Genomic DNA, 27,212 nt, shown 5'->3' on the forward strand with positions numbered 1-27,212 from the left:
TCATGTAAACCTGCAAAGACACGAGACGTTTAATTCATTTGCACACTTTCTTTGCATTAGCATAGCGGGTTGCCATAGCCGTAAACGTGAGAATCTGCATATAAGAAAGAGGGGCCACCTGGTGGCACTTAGATGAACAAGAGAAGCAGAGAATTGCTGTTGCAGAAACCAAACTTATTCTCTTTTTTCTGTTGGTGTAAATTCTCAGCAGCAGCATAGGCTTGAATGCGTTGACTTTTAAAACATTTTTCCACCACAGTCGCTCCACGAAAACAAAAACACACTTATAATTGTGATGAGAAAAACCTGTCTACAGTGTTTGTATGCGCAAGCCAACGTTTCGACAAGTAGACTCTTCATCAATCTAGAGGTGAACTTGTCTTCAAGGCAATCTTTCAGCCATGTTTGGTCTTATGTGGCTGCACAAAGCGTCACAACATGCCGATACCGTTGTCCAATAACCCAGTACTGTGGCTGCACAAAGCGTCACAACATGCCGATACCGTTGACCGATAACCCAGTACTTAAGAAATGTCTCTGTGTTAACCACAATTACGTACTTGCTAATATTTTCTCTTAGAAAATTTTCATGAGTGTTGAAGGCACCTGCACAGTTGCTTGTGTGCGTGATAACAGACACTGCAGCACTGCGCGCTCACAGCTTTGTGAACCCACATGTTCTCTCGCAGTGATGTCGGTGCCCGACTCCATGCCCAGAAATGGAAACTAGTTAGCATAAATTGGGTGACATGAAATTTAGAGAAAATAACATTTATCTTCGAGTGTATATAATGCCTCCTGTAGCAATAAAAAGTGTTTTCAACAAAGAACGTACAAGCCACACAGAAACTTGATAACACCATTCTTTTAAAGTAACTTTGCGAAGTCACTTTGAACTTTCTCACTTTATAAGTATTGTACAGACCGCCAGACTCACTTTCAGATACTCTGATGAAGGTGGAGATGATGTAGGCCCGTGTGCTCAGATTTGGGTGCACGTTAAAGAACCACAGGTGGTCGAAATTTCCGGAGCCCTCCACTATGGCGTCTCTCATAATCATATAGTGGTTTTGAGACGTTAAACCCCACATATCAATCAAATCAACCCTCAAATACTTGCTAATGTTAAAGGTTCATATCCATATATGAGGAAAAATGAAGTCCTTGTGATTAATGATCTAAATCTGCCTGGAATAAACTGAAAATTCTGTATCTTTTTTATCTAACACCAATCATGTAAACAGGTCTGAAATAATGCTTCACACAATTCGGCATCAGCTCATAATTCAATGCATTATCAAGGTTGCTCAAAATCTGTTTCATACTTCATGCTTATTTCTCATGGCACATCCACAGTTGTAACTGATCTGGTGCACTGTCTGATCCCTACCATGTTTCAGTTTACAGAGAGCTAGCTCACTGTTCCTGTGGTACCACACAATGTACTGATCCTCCCACTGCATGATGGACTACACACATTTGTGCCCATGTTTCACGCATTCCCAACCAACTAAAAACTTGTCCAGTATATTATGCTGATAGAGATTTTTATTATTTGGCAAACTAATTGAAATGCACAGGCTTCTACTGCATTGCGAACTTGCTGGTGTCACACACTCCCCAGTTGTGAATATGTATGCATGGAGAACGCGTGACATGTATGAGCACGCATCACTCCTTCCTTTCTTGCTTTCTCTCTTTTCCTCCCCTTTTCCTCTCCCTCATTTCAGGGTAGCAAACTACGTACAACCTTGTTAACCTACCTGCCTTTTCTTTACCTGTTCCTCTCGCTGACAAATGCATAAAGGTGCCCAACAATATAAAGGACTGCTACAACTTCTCTGATTGGCTTAAAATGCCATCAATACAGACTCTGATAGCGTCTACTAAGAAAGTTTACATGATTCACCTTTGCAGTTAACACAGTAATTGATGAGGCACTTATGAAAGCAGCCATTGAAGTGTCTTTCAAGGAATACTAATGAGCAAAATGATTTTTCTCATATTAGTGAACTACTCTTTCATGATACCAAAAACACCACTCTTGCAGTGATGGAAGTGACATTTTGCTTTTTGGAGTAGATTCTGGAGCAGAAAAAATGGTGCTTTGAAGCAGCCTTAAAATATTTATATTTATTATTAAACACACCGTACACTAGTATGCAGCTAGTGTTCAAGCAGTATAGTTGGTGTAAATCATGGGTTGGAGGGGGGGGGGGGGGGGGTTTCGGGCTTTTCTGTTGTTAGGCTGGGGAGGACACCCCTTGCAAGTGTTCTACTTGAGATTTAGCTTTAGCACGTGATATAATTGTGTTAGGAGTTATGTATAGCGTAATCAACTGTTTAAAAGGCTTTTTATCTTTTCTCTGTTAAACGTCCCTCAGCTGTGTGAACTATAGAAATAAAAACAAGGTGAAAAAAAAAAGATTATATAAAACAATGAAATTGCTCGAGCTCAAACCCTGTTTTTTTTTAATTTTATTTGACAGCATGATTTAATTCTCATACAAATAAAAATACAACCCATATTAAAAATATGAATCGGACACCATGGTCTGATATGTGTCACCCCTTGAGATTTTTCTGGATTTGCGCCACTGAGTAGCACTGAGTAGCTTGCTTTTGGTTTCGCTTAGGCTCATGAAATCGTCCCATGGTTCAACTTCATTCTTTTTAGTTTGCCAACATCCTTTCAGAGCAGGTTTGGAGCATTACTAGGAAATATTGCACTTTGGAGTAGCATGGAGCAGCATTTCGCTTTTGGGGCAGTTTCGAGCAGCACTTCCATTGCTGCTGTTGCAGCGAGATGCTTAGTAAGCAAAAAAAATAACACGCCAAAGGATAACGTGGATGGTGATGCCACATTGAAGCGTCCTCGCCATTTTCAGTTACGTTGCATATTTTGACTTGCCCACTAAGTCAACTCTATGCTACGTAGCTCCTAATAAGTAAAAATGAAGTATGGTGTCCTCCAAGGGAGCCATGGGCTCAACATACCAAGATTGAAGAAATTCTGTTGAGCCAATGATGCCAAAATACGACAAATATACTTTGAAATTTGTGATGATTTTGGCACAGAAATTTCGAATTGAAACCTTGAAGTTGATTTTCTCCTCCATAAATAAACCTATGATGGTGGAATTAACAACATTGGAGTTCTTAGCACACAATTTATTAATCTAAATCGAATCATTTCTCTTGAGTGTCTCTTTCAGGACTTTTCTTTGGGCAATAAAGTTTTACCTTCATAGATGAAAAGAAGCTTAGTTCATTTAGATCACAAGGCAAAGACTCTAGAAAAATGCTCGCCACAGACTTATCTGACGCTCTAATAAAAAGCTTTTACATGAGGTGCATTTCTTGAGAACTTTAACCCATTAAAAAGGTCCAGAAATAGTTTTGCTGAACTATGTAAACGGCCATTGCTGGACACTTCACTGACTACTTTCATAAGTGCCCCTTCGGTTACTGTGCTCGTTGCAAAAGTGAATCACAAACTTTATTACTAAACGCTATCAGAGTCTGTATTGACTGTATTTTAAGCCAATCGGAGAAGTCGTAGCAACCCCTTGGACCAATCACGATCATGGAATAGCACCTCTTGTCTTTTGGCCAAGTTGATCGAAACTGACTTTTTCTGGCCCTGAAAACGTCCCCAATCCATTTCTTGGTCATTTTTTCAAGGCTATTATGCAACAAATACCTAATTTTCGCTTTTTATTATTAGCAGAATTTTTATATGACTGGACATCAGCCCAAGTGACCTTTCTTTATGTCACCACACAGTCTTCTCAAGATCATTGTGCTGTAAATTTATGAAAAAGAAAGAAAACAGTAACTCATTAATTGAATCAATCCCCTGGCGTGGGTGTGCAGAACATGTTCAGGGAACCTGGCTTGAATAAATTCTTAGAACTCTCAATTTCACAAGGATTTTGAAAAGTGCTTTTCACTATGATACATTTGTGCACTATAGTTGACATTATTGCAGTTAACTATAAGCCGATTTAATATTCCAAGATTATATTGAAGTCCTGGATAGTGTTGCCCATGATTAACTCATTGTAAAGGTTTAGCTGAGTGGCAAAACAAATATTCACTTTGTCTTTCAGCCTATCTTTCACAACTGCAATAGTGATGTTAAAGTAGAAATGCAGGTAAATGCAAAAAGAAAAGGACAACGTGGAGTAGGGCACCTTGTCTCCGTCATCTCTTGTTTGTCACATAAAACTTCATATAAAGTTTGTGATGTATTTAATCTATAAGATTCCATAAGATTTTATGAGACCACTCAATCCTTGGTCAATCCCCCACAGTGGGTGTGAACCACAAGAAAAGAACAAGTTCAGTAATATCCATAGGCTACAAGTTTTCTTGGCCAATTCACCAAGTGGGTATGTGCCAGAGCCACAAACAAGCGACGGCCAAACACTACGATCTGTCGACGAGATGTGCTGCTGCACTCTTCACGCTGTAAAGCCAGACCGTGTCGACACCAGTGCCGTAAGTTTCATCTGGCGGGAGCGTGGGCAAAGGAAACCTGCATGCCAGCACCCAACTACCAGGCTTGAGCTGATGCACAAGCTTTCGTTCTAGCGGGGCCATCATCTGCTGGACGCCGAAGATGACTACGTTGTCGAACGGCGTAAGGTCCAAGTGCCACAGGTCGGCTCGCACAAAGCGCGCGCTCGTCGTTCGCAGCGCTCGCAGCCTCGAGTAGGCGACGAGCCACGGGTTGAGCTCCACGCCAACGCAACGTGCGAAGCCCAGTCTGGCGGCGGCGAGGACGATGCGGCCGTCGCCGCTTCCCAGGTCGACCACGGCCGAGCATCGGGGCCGTCGCTGCAGCAGAGACACCACGTTGCGCACCTGAGTGTCGGTCGCCGGCACGTACGGCAGGCAGATTTTGCGCAGCGCAGGCGACAAAAAAGGCGCAGCGACTGCGAGGATGCCCACGGCACTGCATCCGGTAACTGCGATTGCCACCTTCCCGAGCAGCTCACGCTTCGCCGGCGGTTCCATTCCAAGGCTCAGAGATCACTTCCGAGAGCGGGAACTGTACTTTCCGCTTTAGTTGATTGTAAATGTCTGTGGCAGCATCAGAAAGAATGCACAGCACCCGCTGTACCTTTTCAGCTGTAGTCTGTAGGACCAGAGAACACCTGTAGGACTGTAGTGCCAGACATTACCTACCACTTAAGAGAACGGAAACCCAGAAACAACCTTCGGCTGTAGCACAAAAATGGGAGAGCGGCGGCGCACTGGCTATCATCATCATTAGACAAACGCACACACACACACATTAGTTTTTGTTGGTTTGTGGACGCTTTATGGACGAACTATTCCTTCCTGCCTTCCCGACAGACGAAAACCATGAAAATATTTCGTTTAATGGTATGATAGTAACTGTAGTGCCGTCTCTCCTCGCGCTGTTGCAATTCAGTACGCCGCCGTTTTGTTCTGCTGTGAGAGGTTACGGTTTCCGGTCTCTACCTTAGCTCTTGTGGTGACGGGGGGCGTGCAGTTTTCCCGCAGGTGCACTCTTGTTGTTCCACATGCAACTCGGCTGGAGCGAATGGAGGTGGACAGATTTTGGGCGAATTGACGAGAGGCATGACTGCGTCGCGAGCTCATCACGTTCGTTCGCGATCGGTGGGCCAGCTGCGCACCTCCGCCACTTCGGACCAGCTGACCACCGGTGTACGCAGGAGCTTTTTGGACGAAGGTAGGGCGTGTGTTCTTGCTTTATCTTCTCTCGGGTGGCATATCATCGAGTGACATTATCTTCCAAACTAAATTTGCACAAAAGTCTCGTCAGCACATATCTACTGTCGTTTGGGAAAGCCCGTTTTTCGTTTGGTGTAATGCATGCCAGCCATAAGGTTTTTTTCTCGATTTTTTGTTGACAAATTTGCATTGTAATTTCTTTGAAGCACCTTACACTGTTCTGTCTTCATTCAGAAAGGTGAAGTACGTTTTATGAATGGATGGCAGTGGTTTCAAAGAGCATATTCAAAACATATATTTGCCCAAGCAGGAATAGCTCAAGCAGGGAACAGTGCAAAGCTGAACAGTTGCCGACACTTAGGCCGGCCAGATGTCGGTTAATGTTCTGCAATTCTTAACTGTTTAAAAAAAAAAAAAGCCCGAAAATTTTCGCCATTCCTTGAGCCTGAGATTATCGGTAGTGGCTACAAGGCCACCGAGATGGCCACTGGTACCTTCTAGTGGTAGTTAGACTAGCGAAACTTGTGGCTCTTGTGAATAAACCTATCGCTGTCACGGCGCTCCGTAAATCGGACAATGTCGAGGGCGCTGTGTCAGATCATGAATTTAACTGATGGTCAGCTCCTGGCTCGATGGAAAGGTGACAATATTGTACAGGTACACTGTTCTCAGAAATCAAACGTAAAAACTTGGGAAATATTAACCAGACATATAACACTCTGTACACTTCCACAGGAAATAGAAAGAGGTTATCTCTTATGGCAAGTCAGACCTTACATTCCAAATACACAGCGCTCTTTCAAGTGCCATCCATGCCTCGCAAAGCTGCTGAGGGCAGTTAACCTGTGCAAAATGCGACACGACAGGACACTTCATCTGCTGAAGTTGATGCTTATCAGGCGAATTGTGACGGCGGCCACCCAACATTTCTGGAACCCGCACATCATGATTAAAAAATCAGTTTCTGAAAAGCTAGACAGTGCACTTCACCACACTTTTCAGGATCATTTGCCAAAGTAGACAGCACCATGACATTAGGTGGCTGCTGAAGCTACACATAGCGTACTGCAGCAACCGCCCCCACAGTGGGAGCAGTCAAGGCTGCCCTTCCATGATATAAATATAAAACAGCACTCTATACACAAGATGAGCAAAACAAGTGGCACGCGCAGTGCTGAACTTTCAACGGGGTTTATTGAAAATAGACATTTTGCTTTGTCATGCAAAAGGATCAAAGGGCCAGTAAACAACCTTGCAGTTCAAAATTTCTGATGGAGAAATAACTACACATTTGTACGTGTAAACAGTTGCCGCAAGAGTTTTGTGAATAAGTGCTGCAAAAAGGAAGTTACAGGGAATAGGGCAACTTGCTTTGAGTGGTTCTGGTTTCTCGCTCAGCCTTCCCATCCTTCTCATGTAAATTTACCAACTCGCTCACGTGCTTAGTGAAAACCGCAGCAGCAATGTCATCCCAGTTGTGTGTGGTAGAGACGTAGAATAAAAATATGTGTTTTATGGTGTAGTTGGTGCACTCTACAAGCCAGTTTGTCTGTGGAAGTTGAGAGGAAGCTCTGGCATGGGGTGTATTTCATACCTCGACAGGAATGTTTTAAAGGCACAGAACATGAATGCCGTGCCTTGGTCGGTAATCGACAACTTCGGCGTGCCATGCTTGTATGTAAGGGACTTGTTAATAAAGGTCACAAATCTGACGCTTCTTCAGGAATGGTGTGTATTTCTACCCGCTTACTTTTTTTGTCCATTCTGTTGATAAAAAACTTGCTGCCAAAAAATGGGCCCTTGTGATCAACGCCCACTGCATCGAGTAATTCGTTGGGAGGCATGATTGGTTGCAAGGGCACAAGATGTGGGATGATGACTTCTTTGGAAGCTTGACAAATAGTGCAGATGCATACACTTGTGAGCAAAAGTATATGAACCATTGCTGACCTTATAGTTTTGCCAATTGTACCGTCTAGTGGTGAGCTGTCTGCTGTCAAAAGTATTCCTTTGACGAATTCTGTCAGTGCGATTCTCTCAACAGCAGATGGTTCTCCACTAGATGGTGATTTCGGCACTCGGTCCTGTGTTTTGTACACTCCTTAATAGCTTGTACACTCATTTTAATAGTAGACATCATCAGGAATGCCAGATCCTCAAACTTTTTTTGATTGGAGCCTAGGTGTTCTGCTGGCTAGGTGGACAGCAGAAGGGGGCATCATGACTCATGAAAGGTATTGACTATGGTGGGGTCACTGTTACGCGAAATTCACTTCCCGTGTGTCAGTGATAAAGGACACCATGAGAGCTGCTCTAGGCTGCACCTAATTGTTTTGGTATCACCGGAGAAGCGCTGCACACTGTCGCAGATATCAGTGTCATTTGATTGTGCAGTTTCAAGGTTGAGCACTGCAGATGTCAGCACAGGGCAGTTTATCACAACAGGGTTGCACAAAAGGCAGTTTGGACATCGATGACGCAAACCGATGTGGTGAACCACCATAAAGCAGTAATCTTGAATATTTAGGGCCCATCAGGCAAATTCAGCATTTAAGTTTTTTTTGTTTGGAACTAGTGCAGCGCCAATGCGTCAGTAACCACAATAAAATCTTTGCCTGCATGTAAGGATGCAACATGTCAACGGCCCAGGCCACTGCGAAGCAAGGCACTGAGTTCTGAAGTGGGGTAACAACCATCTGGTTTGCTTAGGCAGCTACTGGAAAAGGCGATGGGCTTCTTGGTCTGTGTATATTCAGGTTGAAGAAGAACCACCCCAAGGTCAAGGCCACTGGTTTCAGTGTAGATGATACTAGGGGCGTTTTCTAGATAGTGTGCAAGTGCTGGTGGAGCTGTAAGGGTGGCTGTTATTATGCTGCACACGCTTTGAGAGTGTGCAGCAGTTTGGTTGGTTGAATACCATCACAGTGAAAATATAAGTGAAGGAGTGCAGTAGGAAGCATGGAATGGCCAGTTCACTGCCAGGTCTCGAACAGGTAGTGCAGTCGAGGAAAACATGTGCATCTAAGCATGCATTCATGTCACAGGGAACGGGTACCCATGTAGCAAAGTACAAAAGTATAGTAATTGTAGAGAGTGCCAGTATAGCAAAGGAAAGTAGTGGCGGCATTGGCATACATTCCTTTCAGAGGGGCTTTGGTAAAAGTGCAGGCATTTGCACACTTTATGTTCCAAGGTATCCTGCGTTTGTATGAATGTATGATAACTTCTTGTGAATAAACGAAGAGGCATTGTTCAGGAACACAAAAGTACTTGCTGTTGAGCTAGTTAGTTCAATGAATCATACTTTGTATTGACCATAAAGCTATGGTCACTTGATACAAAACAATTTCAAAAAAAGGAGGGAAAAGAAGTAATGTGAACCTTAACTTTCGACTTATTTATTACAACATGGTATGCAGGTTATATACACTCAAAATTCTTTATAACAAAGTTTCATCTTACAGCAAAATATGTTCATTATATCCATAAATTTGTTATGAAGGTATATTCCCAGCACTATATCTACTGCCGAACTATTCTCAAGTTACTTTGTTATAAGTGATATTTAGTTATATCCGGGTTTGTTATATCAAGGCTTACGGTTGAAACTTTTTTTTCTGCTCAAAGTGCCAAGCAACGCACCTTCGCGCAATACATCACGGTCAATACACTTTTCAAGAAATGACTTTTCATTAGGCTGAGAGAAATCGATATATGTATCGCTGATACAAGTTCCTCCCAGTTTTCTGCTATGAAAAGCCCCCAGTAATTCCCCGCTGCTGTATCTTCGCTTCTGCCGAGAACCTTAATCTCTGCATTTTCAATGAAGGCGAAAATGCTGTAGGCCTGTGTGCTCAGATGTGGGTGCACGTTGAAGAACCCCGGGTGGTCAAAATTTCCGAAGTCCTCCACTACAATGTCCCTCATAAGCATAAGGTGGTTTTGGGACTTAAACCCCACATATCAATCAGAATGCTAATCTAATTCAGCCATGGCCCACACTGGTGTGCTTGGCAGTGCACACGCGAATGTGCTCCCTCTTTGGCTTGTAAAGATAGCTCTTGTTCTCTGGCCCGCTCATTCATGCGGTGTCCAATCTGACAGATATATGCCAATCCACAGGATAGCTGAAGCATGAATACTACACCTATAACACTTTTGTCATATAGCTTGGAGTGTCTACAAACATTCCATTGATTCACCATACCAAAGATTCCACAATATCCACGGAGATTCCACTGCTTTTTCCTAAAAATTTTGCTTTGTCTGGAATGGATACCTTGGACCTGTATGACACAGCTTTCATTCAGATAAACCTGTTATGGTCTTCTGTGTACAACATCCTGTCATGACCTTTATTCCACCCTAACCTTCTTAGAGAACTCATTTGTGGTAAAATGAATATGAAAAAGGAAACATGTAATGAGTGTGGCCAAGGTAATGGGCATTATTGCAAAAAACTGTGACCCAAATATTATTTAAGCCTAATTCATATAACTGGTATACATTGGTAATGTGAAATACCAATAGTATACAGGTTAATTGCTATAAATTGTTTAATAATTAGTTTATTCTCTAAAGTGTTAAAGCATGTACTACCCCTATTTGTGCTATTTCAATCAACCAATTCCTCAAAAGTTTCTTCAATGGCAGTGGCTGTTGTGCAGTGTTTGTCACAGCTTTCGAGTATTTGTCTCAATGCCAAGTGACCATTTTTAGTTGACTGTGTGTACCACAACCTCAACAAAGTTTTGGAAGCTAATTGTGGGAGAGGTTAGGAGAACTGATCGATTCCCGTAGGAGAGAGTAGTCGTGCAAAGCAGCATGTTATTGTCACTTGCAGGCCGTCGACTGGCACCTGCCACAGAATGCTTCTTCCCCACACCCCACAGAGGCCAAAGTCTGACGAGTTTTCTGTCATCAGCTGACTTCAACACTTGCGGAGAACTGGACAGGGTGAGTGCAGGATGACTGCATACGTGCTTGCCTCGTCTTCACTTGTTCCACAGGAACTGTTCTGTATGTATTGAAATCCTGGTGCCCTCACAGCTGTCAACTTAACGATGTCACTGCAAAACTTTTAAATGATTTCGTAAAGTCGTCAAAGCTTCTGCTTGACAACTCATTGAGTCATTAATACAGAAACCAAATTTAGAGTGTGGCCATGTTTGCGGAAGAAGAGATGTTTGAAGCATATACATTTAACATTTAGTGTGGTTTATCTAAGAAAGATCAGTGGGCATTTCAGTAGGGGCGCCACCTGTACGCCAAGCTAACAATTCCTCTGCTCTGACTGCAAGCAGTGCGTGTTCTCTGTGAGAGTTCATCTGCGTGGTCACTTGGGAAGTTTGGCCACATTCATTGGCATTGGCAGGGCTTTGTTTTGAGGGATGTGAAGCAGGCTACATGAATAACACTAAAGAGAAAAACTATTTTTTATTGTATTCGTAAATCCATCCTTAACAATACCGATATGTGTCACCAATCTCACTACACAAAACATGGGATAAGGGAAAACAAAAGATGGAAAAAGAAATTTCGGGTGGCGATGCTACTTTGAATTTGCCGCATCATTCGCCATGACGAGATAGATTTGGTGGCATCTGCTAGGGCCTATGAATTTCTTAATCGACAAAACCGAAGTACATTGTTCTCCAAGGTGGTCAGGAAGTTTCAGGAAATTTGGTTCAGTGAATGTAGGCAGAATATGAAAAACTCACTTTGAATCTATCATGTTATGCGGAGAGATTTAGGTGCAAGATTTAATGATGAAACTTTGGAATTGATTTTCTGAAAAGACTGATTTGTTGCTGTAAAGTCAGGTTTTAGCTACTCAAGAAGCTGTGTCAAATACCTTTATGTTTATTACATCACTGATAATATATCCTCTCGTGTTAGTACTTCAGCAGTTAAAATTACCTCGCACCTTTTACCGCATGAACCATTTACAGAGCCTAATGTATTTGCAGGAAAATGCGCACATCTACGTGTCGGAAGCTCTCATCGCGGCGTTTGAGCAGATGCGGTGCAGTCGAGCGTTGAATGGGGCTGAGGACGATGATGATGAGAGTGATGAGGAGATTGCTCGGTTGCGACAGCGGATACGCATTCGGAGGAAGGAGCGCCTTCGTGAGGTGAGGCTACGTCAGAGAAAGCTCTCATGGCATCAAGGTATCTTCATATTTGAGTGACACAAGAGTTGAAGCACCTCCACTTAATTGGTCATTTCCTGGTCAGTGTGTGGGTGCCATTCAGATATGATGTAGCCCGTTTCAGCCTTGTCTCAAGAAAAAGTGCCAGTTCTCAGAACACAGACATGACTTATTACATTATGCAGGATGCTATTAATGTTAGAGTAAAGCAATTGTGAAGCATAGCGAAAGATCATTTCTTGTTTCCTTATTATTCAGTTTTAACGCTAGCCACGCACCAGAGCCATTAAACATGCCTCTATAATGTCTCTGGCCCTGAGGGTAATTCAAAATTAATAAATAAATGAAATACAGCTAATAAACCTTAATTTAACAACCTGCAAGGTTTTGTGTATCAGCGAAAAATTGTGCTTGAGGAGGTGCATAAAACAATACTGTACAGGCAGCCTGGTTACTTGTCACACTTTAGAAACACCAATGCGAACAAAAATGAATCACCTTTTTGAAGGTCAGACAAGCAGTGACGCAAACTGCTACGCCCTTAGCATATGTTGACGTGCGAGCATTGTTTCAAGAATTGCAATTCGCACCTTTGACACCACGCTGTTTCGTATGCTATTTCATATTCTAATGCATAGTCAGTATAGTGAACAATGAATGTTTTTTTTCTAGTTGTCAGTCTACTCAAGTGAGAGTTCGCAATAGTCACTGCTATAGACTGTTTGAAATAATAAAACCACTCAGTCTTGATTTATTACTGTACTTATTGTGGCTGTACTTTTCAAAAGTTGCTGCTTCAGTACGTGCAAATGTAGTGTTGAATATTGGGATTTGTAGTTGTACAGCACATTTTAAGTGAACGGTTTTTGTCAAAACCGAGCAAAGCCCATATGCCGGCAGGGGCTGAGTGAAAACATGTTCTGTTGTCACTTGTAGAAAGCCCTGCAGCAGCAACAGCAGCTGAATAAAGGTGGCCAGCCCAGTAGTGGGTGGTGCCATTCTCACACCGGGGCCACCACAAGCACGTCACCCCCGAGCTCGGCTTACTCATCACCCTGCTTTCAAGGTAGGACTTGCATTCACAGGTCATGGTTAGTATAGAGAACTGGACAAGTGATGATTCACAGCAAATATAAACAAACAGCACAAGTAAAAATTACGCCATCTCCTGCCAAGGGGGACCACAATTAGCATGCGAAGCAGCGCATGGGTTGACTTGAAATTCCATTTATCACAAGCACCTTACCCAATGTTAATACTCTTTGCAAGTGGAGCGCACCATGAATTCACTGTAGTTTCTGTTGCTTTTTTTCATCCCAAACTCTTGTTAGAGCACATGTGTTCATCACGCTTCTGCAGAATCTCATTCTCCGATGCCATCACGTGATTGCTGAGAGATTGTAAGTATGAGAAGCTACAGCCTCTTACACAGCCACTTACGCAGGCCCGAACATGCTAGCGCGTGCCAGCGCGTTCCGACTAAGATATGTGTGGGTTCATTGTGCAACTGCAAAATCTTATTCCCTGACGCCATCACATGGTTACTGAGAGAGTGTAAGCGGGAGAGGCCACAATAACTTGAAAAGGTCGCGATAACTAGTCGTTATGTCTTTAGTTCATTGTATATGGGCTCGCCCATAAAAATCTCTATGTAGTGGCCATACAGTTCTCTTTTTTTAAGTTATTTTATTAAGAGGTGCTACCAACCGCTCCATTTACAAGTTAGGTCTTTTCGCATGTTAAGTGACACCCACTTGCTCACGAATGAATTAAACCACGTTCGCAATGAACTCGTCCCGTCCCACTGAAGCGCGAATCCACCACGTGAAACCGATCATTCCTGGGTAGTCATGCAGCACGTACATCACTTACTCTGCTCTCGCTGTGGCATGCCAAGTCGTTAGCAGTCTAATGCAGTGGTTCTCAGCCATGGATGTGTCTGGGACCCCTTGTGAACTGGTGGAAGTGATGGGGGACCCCTTGGAGCAGAGGGAAGGGGGATATGTAGGTAAATTAACAGAACTAGAGGATGAAACAGGTGGCTTTTGTTGCTATCAAAAGCATCAAACAAACGTGCCCCCATCATTTCGGACAGTTCATCAATACATGGCATAGTCTCAAACAGAGTTGGATAGGTAAAATATTTAAAATGTAAAAAAAGCGGGTGGGGGTTTTGCGGATCTTAGAAATGGCTTCGCGGACCTAAGGGGTCCGCGGACCGAAATATGAGAACTACTGGTCTAATGTATGCACATGTTCATGCGTTTTTCGTGCATACTTCAGTCTTTATCATGCTCAGGTGCGGCGAGCTACCCGTTCGTTCAACATGGCGGAGACAAGCATTTTGCAAGCAACACGCAAGCGGTCTAGCACGATGCCGCGGCAGCGAACTTGCAAACAGCAACATGACGTGCTTGTACCGCACAGCCTAATTATTTGCAGATGAATGTTATAAGGTTATCGGAAATGAGTCAAAATGGCATGTCATCCCCACCTGCCATCTCGCCTTCATTCTTTTCTGATACTTGTCTGTTAAAACACTGTCGCAATCATGCGGAAGTCAGTATCATTGACCAACCGGTCTCTGCTGTTACCAAAAGGTGGAACACCTTTTGCGACACATTTGGTGTCGGTGAGTGGAGCGCCACAGGGAGCATTTATGGGAGTAAAAGTTATTGCTTCTAGTATTTATAGCTTCTTGCATGCGAAGCCATTTTTTCGTTAATTGTCAGCGCACTCATAGATGCCGAGAGTGACGTCAGAAAATGTTCGCTGGGCGAAAGCCGACCGCAGGTTTTCATGCTACCTCCTATTTCTTTCTCTTTTTTTTTTTTTTCCTTGTTTCTGTTCTGGTAGTGAAAAAATGGCTTTAAAGCGAGCGACTTAGCGTTCGAAATTCACGTGCTGTGCTTGCTGCAGTTTAGATATCTTCATGAGTAAACTGCAGTGGAGCGAGCACGCAAGGGTGCACGCCTAATACATGCTTTAGAATGCCTGTTTTAACCTTTCTTTTTTTGCTTAGCATGTGCCATATTTTTACCTTGACCATGAGTGAGTGAAACAACTTTATTCGGTCCACAATAGACGCGAGTAAACTCAGCGTAACCTGGCTATGCCCACTCGGGGACCATCAGGTTAAACCTGACGGCCCTCGCGCGGGCCCTCTGGACGGCCAGGATTTAAGAGGTCTGGTCCTGGGCCTTAATGAGTCGCTTCATTTCCTCTTGGGTGAAAGGGGGACCGGCAGAGGCGCAGCCCCACAGTACATGCTCGAAGTCCGCATAACCACCACACAGGGGGCAGTCCGGGCTTGGAAACCGTTCAGGGTACATTGTGTGCAGTGCCGCAGGGCTCGGGTAAGTGTTTGTTTGTAGCAGTCGGAGAGTAACAGCTTGGGCCCTGCATAGCGAGGAGTGTGGTAGAGGCAGCAGTCTTCTTGACAGATAGTGGTGCTTGCATATCTCGTTGTACGAGCAGAGAGGCTCAGGTCGCCCAGGAGATGACGCGTTACCCGGCACACGGTCAGTCAAACCTCGTGCAGCCGAGTGCGCCTCCTCGTTGGGATTGAGCGAGGCACCCTCAATGGTTCCAAGGTGCGCAGGAAACCAGACCAATGAGTGATTTTTGAGGTCTTTGACTTTTTGAATAATCTGTAGGACCTGGGGAGCCACCATGCCCATCTGGACCACCTTGACCATCTGGACCTTGACCATGTCGGAAGTGTTCGTTGCAAAAGCAGAAGGCTATGAAAAATGTTCGCTATATGTGGACACAGTTGCAATAGGTAGCATAGGAAAATTGTCAGTGCACCGAAATATGGTTGTTGTAACCGATACATCATTATATCCGAGATTTATGAGTGGGTTCGACTGTATATTACATGTCTAGACACAATTATTGTGTTAATTTTGCATGTTAATTTTTCAACTAGGAGGGGTAACCCTGCCCTACATTACCAAGTCGGCGGCCCACTAGTACATATATGACTGTGGGCAATATATTGTTGCTCACAGCTGTATATTTGCTGGCGAGCCTTCCAGTTCTCTTTATCTGTGTGTCAACGCTCTTGCTGTACAAATAATGCAACACCTTCTCTGCCCATCTGCTCTTTTTCACAGTCCTTAGCCTCTCTTTGAACATTTCGCCCAGAGCTTCTCTCGCCCCAAAACTTGTCCACCTGATGTCGCCCTTCCCAGCCTCATTGGTCATCTTTCCATGAGCACCTTCCCATGAGCACCCAACGCAGGGCACATCACAGTTATTTGATTCACATTTATTTCCGATTGCATCTCTGCTCTCACTTCATGCACACCACTGAGTTCGTAAATGTAAGCCCCAGAACCATCACACTTTTTCACAGACTTTGAACGACCTTCTCCCTATTGTATTCTCACGATGCTCTGTTCTTCATTATTCCAGCATTCCTCTTTCCCTTTTGCTGAGGATTTTGCCTCTTATCTCCTTGTACCGGTCGCCCTCATTTACGCATACTCTGAGGTACTTAAATTCGCTTTCGCACGGTATATCTTAGCCCTGTATGGACACTGCCTGATCATTGAGATCATTGAATACCATCAATCAACTTACTATTTTTACATTAAATCCATGTCCTAAAGCTTTACCTTCCATTCCGCAGAGCTGTCAAGCAGGTGCCACTACCTGGCGAATGCAGCAAGAGTTCATTCTTCATTTTTCTGAATCATCCTTTCATGTTTTTTGTTCCTTTTTTCTTCTTCTATGTCTTCTTTTTCTCGATTTCTTAATCTCATTTTATACCAACCTCACTTCTCTTAAACACCCCTTTGTCATACAGTCGAGCCCGCTAATAACGAACCTGAGCGTGACGCGTCATCCGTTTGCTGTGTATCCCGAAGTTCATAGTAAATGAAACTCAGCTTTTAAAAAAGTTGCGAGTGAAAAAACAAACTTTTTTGCCCCAAAAAGCCCGCGATGCACGTGTTTTGAAGAGCAGAAGCGATAAGGGCAGTCTCGAGTTCATTTAAAACGGTGCTCGTTTGCCGAGGCTCGTAGCAAAAGCTGCATGAGGCACTGACTCCAAAGTTTCGTCGTTCTCACAAATCGAGTCCTCCAAATCGCTCTCGCCACGTACTTCATTCACAATGCCCTAATCCGTGCACAGTTCCGCAGTGTCGGCATCATCATCGGCCGTAATTAAACCATCGCAACAGATGTCCCACCCGTTCTCCCAGGTTGGAGTCGACAACGCGCTGCCACAATTCGCCGCCGCAGTGGTCCTGTTCGGAAGCTTCAGGCTTGGCATCGGGCCCGACCGCGACGAAGTCGGCCTCGCAAAAACAGTTTTGCTCGCATGTAGCCATCACTACCGCCCACGAAATATTCACCATCTCCACAGCTAAATACCGGGACTCCTGAAGCAGCAAGTTGGCTGCCAGGTGGTCAACAGCTATGAGCAAGCGCTTCGCAACGCGGCACCTAACGCGCGGATTATGCTCAAGCCAAGCGGTCACACTTTTGACGTTTTGTTGAGCGGCAGAAAAAAGCGTGCTAGTCCTCCCGTCGGCCATCATCACCACACACGCACGCCAAGAGCGAGCAAGACGCGCACACGTGACACACATGCCAAAACGCGTGGAATAGCTCTGGGCCCGTTTCCAGTCGGAAAACAAAACTAATTCGAGCTAGCGTGGCGTCGCGGAGCGGTGGAGACGGGCAAAGGGGATGTGATCAAGAGAGGAGAGCAGACTTGCGAGAGAAGGGCAAGGAGTTGTGATAAAGAGAGGGGAGGATGCGGCGGGAGGGCGACCTTGAAAACCAAAACACATGGGAAGGAGGCAGGTTGGGTAGCTTGCTTGAAAGGTCAGCGAAACTCGCACGTAGAAAAACTTGGAAAGAGTGCATGACCGCCTGAATCGGTGTGCGCAGTGGTGTTTAAAGAATCGGCGGCCGGGGTCAAATAATCCTTTTGTTGCGCCGACGGGTTTGCACGGGCTCACGAACTTCGATATCTCGTGTTTCGTTTAAACACGAAGTCCTAAACACGAAACACGAAGTCCTAAACACGAAACGAATCGCAAGTTATCAGAGTCGGTACTAGACGCAGACTATCGGATACAGTTGGTGGCCGACGATGTTGGAAAATTGTCTGGTCACTCCAGGCTGGCAACATCAACGACAGTACCAGCGATCAAAAACAAGGTAGATGGCCGACTGGTCTTTGAAAGATCGGTGGCAGTGTGAAAACACGGGCCTTGTCTGGCGATGCGGGGTGCTCAAGAGTAGCGGGGACAAAGGACAGAGGGGTGCATAACAGAAGCGGTCGGGGAGAGCGGCAACTAGAGGGGCGCGGAGGCAGGGTTGGCGTTTAACAATAAGAATGTATGGGCACCTGGCCGATGCCTGATCGGTGGGCGAAATGGTTTTCCCAGGAAGTCGACAGATCCCTAACTCCGTTCGCTGTAACCGATCAGCAGCGCTCGGAGAAGTTCATTGTAAGTGCAAGTTTGTGCCATTGAACCAATGTATGTTTTTACAGTCACGCGGATATTGTTCGTTCTAAACGAAAGTTCGTTTTTGTATTATACAATACAAAAACTAGTACTATGCTGGGAGCTGCTTGACACATACACACTTTTCGTGGGTTGATCAGATGCAGTGGGACAACCATACGTAGAGCTGTGCACGGCAGGGTAGCTGCGAACAGAACCCTTCAGAGGCAGGGTCCTCTGAGGTGACAATGTACACGCTGGCCAGTTTGGCCAATGTAGCAATGACTGCACGAGCGGGATTTCATAGACTGCTTTATGGGAGCGTTTAACAAACATTTTTTGCATGTTTCATTTCATACGCACGAGCCCCCATATCTTCTCTGCACAACTTTATGCATGCCTGAGATCTTATTTATCACTGAAAAAAAAGCTGTGATGCCTGCTCTATGTGCTGTCTTTTTTATACACTACCTGTTCCATCCTATGTAAATACAAAGAGGGGCTTGAATAGTGGTAGAGTGCTGTTCTCAAGTGCAGCCAGAGCTGGGCAAGCAGTGACTTGTGAATAATATTGTCACCAATCTTGTCTCACTCAAGGAAACCTTCCGCAGAACTGCTCGTCAAGCTAGGACAAAAAGAAAAACTGCTCCAACCCAACCTCTTCGTCCTCTTCCACACGAAAACCACGCGAATTCATGCGGCATTAAAAAGCGGCTCAATCCCAACCTCTTCGTCCTCTTCCACACGAAAACCACGCGAATTCATGCGGCATTATTAGTCCCCCCTTTTAAAAAGCATCGACTCGATGCTTCTAAATAAAAAGAAGAAGAAAAAAAAAAAACCCATAATTAGAACACGCGTTGACGCAGAGAATGACAAAGTGAGTGCCAGGGAAAACAAAGAGGGCGCACAAGCACTTGGACCATGCGCGAACACAACAGCACCAGTGGAAGAGTCAAGAAAAAAAAAAAAACACCACATGAGATCACTGTCACGTTTGCGAAGTAACTCGCAAGCACAGAGACTATTGTGTGTAGTACGGCTTGAGTCGTACGACATGCACAGTTTCGGGCCGATGTTGTCGACGTGACGACACTGTGCCGTCCGGAAGTACTTCGTATGTAAGGTCACTCACACGTCGGATAACCTTGTATGGTCCGAAATAACGGCTCAGAAGCTTTTCAGACAAGCCTGGTCGTCGGACAGGAGTCCACACCCACACTCGTTCACCCGGGTGGTATGCGACGTTTCGACGGCGAAGGTTGTAACGTCGTGCATCTGCGTCTTGTTGGTGACCGATGTTCACGCGAGCCAGTTGACGAGCCTCTTCGGCGTACTGCGTGTATTGCTCGGCTTCTGGAGAAAGAGCATCGCTATTATCGTACGGCAGCATAGCGTCAAGCATCGTTTGTACGTTGCGTCCATAAACAAGGTGGAAAGGTGAAAATCGGGTTGTTTCCTGCATTGCCGTATTGTATGCGAACGTGACGTATGGGAGGATATCGTCCCAGGTTTTGTGCTGCACGTCCACGTACATTGACAGCATGTCCGCTATGGTCTTGTTGAGCCTTTCCGTCAGTCCATTACTTTGTGGGTGGTAAGCCGTTGTTTTTCGGTGACTCGTGCAGCTCAGTCTGAAAATGTCCTCTAGCATTTGTGCCGTAAATGATGTTCCTCTATCCGTAATCACACATGACGGCGCGCCGTGCCGGAGGACGATGTGCTGCACGAAGAACTTCGCCACTTCAGACGCCGTGCCGCGGGGTAATGCCTTTGTCTCAGCATACCGGGTCAAGTAATCGGTTGCCACTATAATCCATTTGTTACCAGTGGCCGACAAAGGGAAGGGTCCTAGAAGGTCCATTCCCACGAGGTCGAAAGGTGTCCGTGGTGGTGTAATAGGGTGGAGAAGGCCCGCAGGTTTCACGGGTGGCGTCTTGCGACGCTGGCACTCGCGGCAGCCTTGCACGTAGCGGTGTACACTGGTCGAAAGTCGTGGCCAATAGTACTGCTGGCGCACTCTGGCGAGAGTCCGCGAGTAGCCCAAGTGTCCCGACGTGGGCTCGTCATGGCACGCGAGGAGGATGTCATCCCGCATGTCGGCTGGTACAACGAGGAGGAAGGCTTTGTTGCTACCTCGAGCATTTTTCTTGTAAAGAATGCCCCTCCTTAGACAAAAGGATGACAATTCGCGAGCGATGCGCCGAGGAGTGTGAGAATTTCGGCCTTCTAAGGAATCAATAATAGGGCGCAATTCCTGATCGGCTCTCTGTCTAGACATAAAGTCAGAATCACTGAGGGCTCCGAGAAAACCATCAGCATATTCCGAGTCCATATCAGGATGTCCCACGGGTGCTCGAGAAAGTGCGTCGGCATCTTCGTGCTTGCGCCCAGACCTATACACAATCATGATGTCAAACTCTTGCAAGCGCAAACTCCACCGAGCGAGACGACCAGACGGGTCACGGAGATTGGCCAGCCAACACAGCGAATGGTGATCGGTCACCACCTTGAAGGGACGGCCGTAGAGGTAAGGTCGAAACTTTGCCGTTGCCCACACGACTGCGAGGCATTCCTTCTCTGAAGTGGAGTAGTTGGCCTCGGCTCGAGAGAGAGTACGACTGGCGTAAGCTATGACATGTTCTACGCCGTTGTGCCGTTGTACAAGGACAGCGCCAAGTCCGACGTTGCTTGCATCCGTGTGAACTTCGGTATCAGCGTCCTCATCAAAATGCGCAAGAACAGGTGCCTCTTGCATTCGCTGCCGTAACTCTGTGAAAGCTGCTTCTTGCTCTGTAGTCCAGGCAAACGGTACATCATCTCGGGTGAGTCGCGTGAGCGGTTCGGCTATCGTCGAGAAGTTGGTAATGAATCGGCGATAATAAGCACACAAGCCGAGAAAACGCCGTACCGCTTTTTTGTCTGACGGCACAGGAAAGGTGGCGACTGCTGCAGTTTTTTCTGGGTCAGGCCGCACTCCATCCGCACTCACAACATGTCCCAGAAATTTCAGCTCATCGTAGCCGAAATGGCACTTCTGGGGTTTTAGCGTGAGTTCGGCCGAACGAATAGCTTCCAGAACCATTCTTAGACGCTTCAGATGTTCTTCGAAACTCTCGGCAAAGATGACCACATCATCAAGGTATACAAGGCAGCTTTGCCACTTCAAGCCAGCGAGGACGGTATCCATCATTCGCTGGAATGTTGCGGGAGCCGAACAGAGGCCGAAAGGAAGAACTCTGAATTCATAAAGCCCATCGGGAGTTACAAACGCTGTCTTCTCTCTGTCTCGCTCATCGACCTCTATCTGCCAATAGCCGCTCTTCAAATCTATCGATGAAAAATACTTCGCGTGTCGTAGCCTGTCGAGAGAATCATCAACCCGTGGAAGCGGGTAGACGTCTTTTTTGGTGACGCTATTGAGTTTCCTGTAGTCAACACAGAATCGCAGCGTTCCGTCTTTCTTCTTTACTAGAACGACTGGCGAGGACCACGGGCTGCTCGACGGTTGTATCACCCCGTCGTCAAGCATCTCCTTTACCTGCGTCTGTATAGTCTCGCGTTCTTTAGCCGAAACACGGTAAGGTTGCTGGCGGATTGGGCGAACATCATCGTCGGTAATAATTCGGTGCTTTATGAGGGGTGTTTGACCGACTCTAGATGAAGAGGCGAAGCAAGATTTAAATTCCTTCAGCAGGGTATGCAGTGCGGCCTTCTTCTCGTCCGAAAGCTTCGAACTGACGTCGATGTGGTCCAGAAACTTATCTCCATCAACCATTTCCTCGGATGCGAAGCACTCGGTGACATCCGCTACACGGTCTCCGAAGGCCACGGTGGTGCCGCGGAAAAGATGTCGGTGCTCGAAGTTAAAATTTGTGACGAGTATCTGCGACCGTCCGTCACGCACACGCAGAATGCTTCGCACTGCACACACACCTTGAAGCAGTAAAAGGGATACGTTGCTCTCGGCGACCACGTCACCGTCTTGGAGGTCTTCACAGGTGACTTCTACGAAAGCAGTCGCTCGGGGAGGCAACGTCACGCTTTCGTCGGCAACACGCAGCGCAGGTCTACGACAGCTATCAGCGCCTCGATCGGTTGCAAGTTGCGTCGAGAAAGTCACCATTCGCTCGCGGAGATTTATGATCGCGCCATTCTCTCGAAGGAAGTCCATTCCAAGGATGAGCTGACGAGAACAGTCGCGTAGTACGAGGCAGGTTACCACAAACGTTGACTCGCGTATTTCCACTCTTGCGGTACAGCGACCCAATGGAGTAATAACGTGGCCTCCAGCAGTGCGAATACGCGTCCCATTCCAAGGTGTCATCACTTTCTTAAGACTGGTTGCCAATTTTCCGCTCATAATAGAATAATCTGCACCTGTGTCCACCAATGCGCTGACCTGAAGACCGTCTATCAGCACAGGAATGTCGAGTGAGACTCGGCCACTGGGTTCAGACGCACAATCCGGCATTTCTCTCGCACTGCACTCAGACGTCAATTCAATGTCTGCAGCGTTTTGTGGAAGCGTCGATAGGAGGTCTTCCGCACTTTTAGTCCCAGCGACCTCGCCCCCGAAGGTCGCTGCCTTCAGTTTTCCCGACGAGGGCTTGGGGAACGTCCCCGTGCCATCGTACTGAGACGTGGTCCAATAGCTGCGGGTCGTCGTGGAGATGGAGACCGCGATTGACGCCGTGGGAAAGGCAGACGTTGCTGCGCGAGGTAGTCCTCAATTTCTCTTGGCCTCTGACCAACTAGGGGACGAGGCGAATGAATAGAGAAACCGCGCAGTCCAAGTTGTCGGTATGGACATTCCCGGTAGATGTGACCGGCTTCACCGCAATGGAAGCAGAGGGGTCTTCTATCCGACGTACGCCAAATATCGGACTTCCGCGGAGGGGCACGGCGACCGTCGATGTCCAAACCAGCATGCGCAGATTGAATTGAAACTGGCGGCATCGTCTGGATTGGGACTGCAGGGCTTGAGACCGGCATGGAAGTGCGCAGAGCTTCGGCATATGTGCGGTTCCCAACATCAGTGGACGCAGGAGGTGGTTCTAGATTTGTAACCGTTGGTTGAGGGCGACGGCTGTGAAGCACCTGCTGGACCTCGTCCCGAATAATATTGGTGATGCTGCTTACCTCCGGCTGTCTCGCCCCGTGTAGTTTCGCGATTTCCTCGCGGACGACGGAGCGGACGATTTCGCGAATCCACTCAATGCTGTTGCTCCCGAAGCTGGCGGAAAATTCAGTAGGTGATGCCGAATTCACTTGCCGGTTGAGTAGGGCTGACCGCTGATGAAGTACCCTCTCCATCGTAGTGGCTTCGGTCAGGAATTCTGCTACACTCTTCGGAGGACTCCGCACTAGACCAGCAAAAAGCTGCTCCTTCACGCCTCGCATCAGATAGCGTAGCTTTTTTTCTTCTGGCATTGCCGGATCCGCTCGCCTGAAAAGCTGCGTCATGTCCTCCACGTACATGGTGACGGTCTCATTAGGCATCTGGATGCGTGAATGCAATGCACGTTCAGCACGATCGCGGCGGTCGGGGCTCCGGTAGGTCTCCAAGAGGCGATGCTGGAACTCGCGCCAGGATGTCAAGACATCACTTCTGTTCATGAACCACGTTCGGGCGCCGTCTTTCAAACACGCGTAGACGTTGCGGAGTTTGGCGGCTTCGTCCCAGTAGTTGATCGCTGCGACGTGTTCGAACTCGCTCAGCCAGTCGTCCACATCCTCAAACAGCTCTCCGTGAAAGGGACTAGGCATCAGCGGGTTCTGGACAGTGCAATAAATTGGTGCCGACGACGTAGGAGTTTCCATGACGCCTTGAGGCGAAGTCATAGTCGCTCTATGGATAAGCTGTGCCGGTGTCTCTGGTGGTAGGCCTCGTTGGCGGCGGCTTGTTCTGTGAACTGGCGTGTCCACGGGCACAGGGCTTGTGTTCCGGCTCCTGGATGGGCTCTTGTGCATGGGGTGCGTCGTCAGTTGTCGTACCCAGCACCTCCACCAATCTTGTCACCAATCTTGTCTCACTCAAGGAAACCTTCCGCAGAACTGCTCGTCAAGCTAGGACAAAAAGAAAAACTGCTCCAACCCAACCTCTTCGTCCTCTTCCACACGAAAACCACGCGAATTCATGCGGCAATATCTTACCTTTTATGGCAACGGGAAGAACTTTATGCAGCATCCTTTGTACCCTCTGGTGTTTCAATCAGTCTTGATGAGAAAGTGCTGTACAAACGAGAGCATCTAGAACTTGTAAAATACTCAAATTAGCACACAGTGGGGAGGAGCGGGGGGGTGAGGGGGGGCACAATGAAGTCCTTTTTGTAGAATGTGCTCCAAGTTGGTTTCAAGAGCCACATGATAAAAACAAACAAAATACATTGTACGATTTTCAAATACGTTTTCCCCCGCTTTATTCAGAACATTGAATATTCAGAAGCCATTGTTTCCACTTTGGTATATTGGCTTATTCCTGATACTAAATTTTATTCACAATGCATTTTAGATTTTATAGGAAAGCGTAAATTCTGGATGCCACTTGTGAGTTATTTTTGAAGTTTAAGCTTGAAAATTTTCCCACACGAAGTGCAAAAAGTCGTATCTTTGAAAACTGTCGAAATAGGGGAATAGCCTTTTAGAAGTTGTTTATAGTACTACTATAAAAGCTCAAAAATGTCAGGTGCAACCCCTATTGTAAGTGGAGTATCATGATGGGCTAGTTGGTATTTTATATTCTATTGAACTTGGGTTCAGTGCAGAAAAGGACGAAAAGACAGAGAAGCAACTAAGATGAGCACTGACACTAAGCATATTTTTTTACTAGTTTTGTGCCAGTTATGCCAAATATGAACTTAATTACTTGGCCTGGTTGTTGGGGAGGGAGCCTCATGCTGCAGGCCTCTCACAAGTCCTGATGTATTTCTTTTTTGCCACCAGTGGACCTCAGCGACAATGATGATGACATTGATGAGTACGAGTTGTCAGGTAAGCACTGAGCCAGTGATTTTATCCTGCTACGGTACCATAAATATAGACCTTTATTGTGGAACAAAGAACGCATGAACTGTAGCAATGGAGAGCTGTTAGGCTACTCTTGCATCTGTGCCTAGTTGCAGTGAAACTTCTGGCTTTGCCTCGTCAGCCTCGTAGCAGATGTGGGTAAATCGTTGTAGCTTCTGTAGGTCACTGGCAAGTCGATACCAACCAGGCAACAAACTACATCGTTATCGACGTTCTCGTCCTTCAAAGTAGTGCTTCTTGATACAGCCGATCCTGGATATATTGAACTCAAAGAGGATCGCCTCATTACTAATAAATTCTCATTCGGGAATTGAACAGAAAATTGAATAGCACATAGGGATAAGAATTGTGATTGGCACTTGGAGGGACACCAAGTAAAGCACCGTCTTAAACTTTCCTTACGAGCCAGGTAATGACTTCGGGTGCGTCTTGGCCGCTGACATCGGTTTCGACGAATTCTGCAAAGTATCAGCGTTTCCGGGCACCATCCTGGACAACGAACGATTGCATCGATGCTGACGTCATGGTTGCCCGTGCCGGAGAAGTGTACCCATGCGGTTATGAATATGCCAGCGCTTTTGCTTCTGCCACTAACCAACCGGTTGCCACGTTACAAAGCTTACATCGGCGTTCTGCATCGATCAGCGCTGTTGTGGCCGAAAGAGCTAAATTTCCTTATTTGAAAAGCTTCAGTGATATTGGGAATGACTGGCGCTTGACTCCGCGCAAAAAGAAAGACAAGTTTATGGACTCTTTTGGTGCGAAATAAAGTGTAGTAACGTGCAGTTCACATCTTGTTCTTCATTATATAGTACTGTGAACAAATTGTTATTTTACCACCTGTAGTGATTTGTGAGGCTTGAAGTGCTTTAATTTAGGCCTCAAATGCACATACTTTGTATCGAATTGTCGATAAATTGAACTATTTCTGGACCCCCTTAGAGTTCAATATACATATCATGGATCGACTGTACTGTCTGCACAGCAGGTGAGCAAGTACAAGTTGGAATCCAAGCTGGCACTGTTATGTTAATTTGTAATTGCCATTACCATCATTTGCTGATAAAACAATTAGAAGCACAGTGTAAATGCAAAGACAAATAAACATATTGTGCATAGTACGTGCCAAACAAGCACAAATATCTAAACTTTACCAGTTGTAAGATAGTTGTACCTGGAATAAGTGTGTGTTCCTGCACAAGCATGTGGCCGGGTTACTTAAACCCGTAGTTTTGGCACTGCTGAATGGTATTGATGAGAGGGAAATGATGAGTCTTTTGGGCAGTATGTGTCGGCTTCCTTATACATCTGGGTTCCACATCCACAAGGGACAATTTTCACGGAAATTGTCTCATGCTTGTGTGTGAGATACCACAAAGGATACTGTTAGTGGAAAATAAGTGTTAGAGTGTTTGACAAGGCAAGCCAGTTTTTGAGGTGCTCCTTTATGGAGCAGCAATGCTATGGGCATGCTCAGCTGCCCGTGGAAGATGCCACGTGATAAAGCGAATTTGAAATGCATAACTGCAGCTCACAAGAACTTTCATAGTGATGGGAGATCCGAGCTAGTTCGTAAATTTTTATATTAAGAGGATAAGGCATCCAAAAACAGATGCAAGAGAAGTCCAGGTGCCCCAAATGCCGACTAAAGACTTTAAAAAAATGCACAGCAGCAGAAAAGAAAGGGTGACATCAAAGCTTTATCTGCACATGCTCATTGAAGAGGCTAACTTATCTGTACGGCACGTGCGGTGGTTTATTTCAGAGCCAACTGCTTAGACACTTGATTTCTTTTTTCTTAAGGTTAATTGACAAAATAAACAAAGTGTCTGAACAG

The 27,212-nt window shown here is 45.9% G+C and overlaps 2 protein-coding genes across 2 annotated transcripts in view; one reads left to right on the forward strand and one right to left on the reverse strand.

Annotated features, from left to right (window-relative positions):
• Nucleotides 1-4,237: 4,237 nt before the first annotated feature.
• LOC142813683 (ATP synthase subunit C lysine N-methyltransferase-like) lies at nt 4,238-5,170 on the reverse strand. The gene has a single exon (XM_075891692.1). It carries the CDS (start codon nt 5,020-5,022, stop codon nt 4,432-4,434), a length of 591 nt encoding a protein of 196 aa, XP_075747807.1. The 5' UTR covers nt 5,023-5,170; the 3' UTR covers nt 4,238-4,431.
• Nucleotides 5,171-5,478: 308 nt separating this feature from the next.
• LOC119184798 (run domain Beclin-1-interacting and cysteine-rich domain-containing protein-like) overlaps nt 5,479-27,212 on the forward strand; it is a 45,672-nt gene continuing 23,938 nt past the window's right edge. Inside the window, exons 1-5 of the mRNA XM_075891689.1 lie at nt 5,479-5,725; nt 10,571-10,683; nt 11,697-11,861; nt 12,816-12,945; nt 25,292-25,339. Coding sequence (XP_075747804.1) covers nt 5,614-5,725; nt 10,571-10,683; nt 11,697-11,861; nt 12,816-12,945; nt 25,292-25,339 — 568 coding nt within the window. The 5' untranslated portion in view covers nt 5,479-5,613. The remainder of the gene's footprint in view (nt 5,726-10,570; nt 10,684-11,696; nt 11,862-12,815; nt 12,946-25,291; nt 25,340-27,212) is intronic.

Source organism: Rhipicephalus microplus, chromosome 1 (assembly GCF_043290135.1).
Source record: "Rhipicephalus microplus isolate Deutch F79 chromosome 1, USDA_Rmic, whole genome shotgun sequence".
NCBI classification, from domain to species: domain Eukaryota; kingdom Metazoa; phylum Arthropoda; class Arachnida; order Ixodida; family Ixodidae; genus Rhipicephalus; species Rhipicephalus microplus.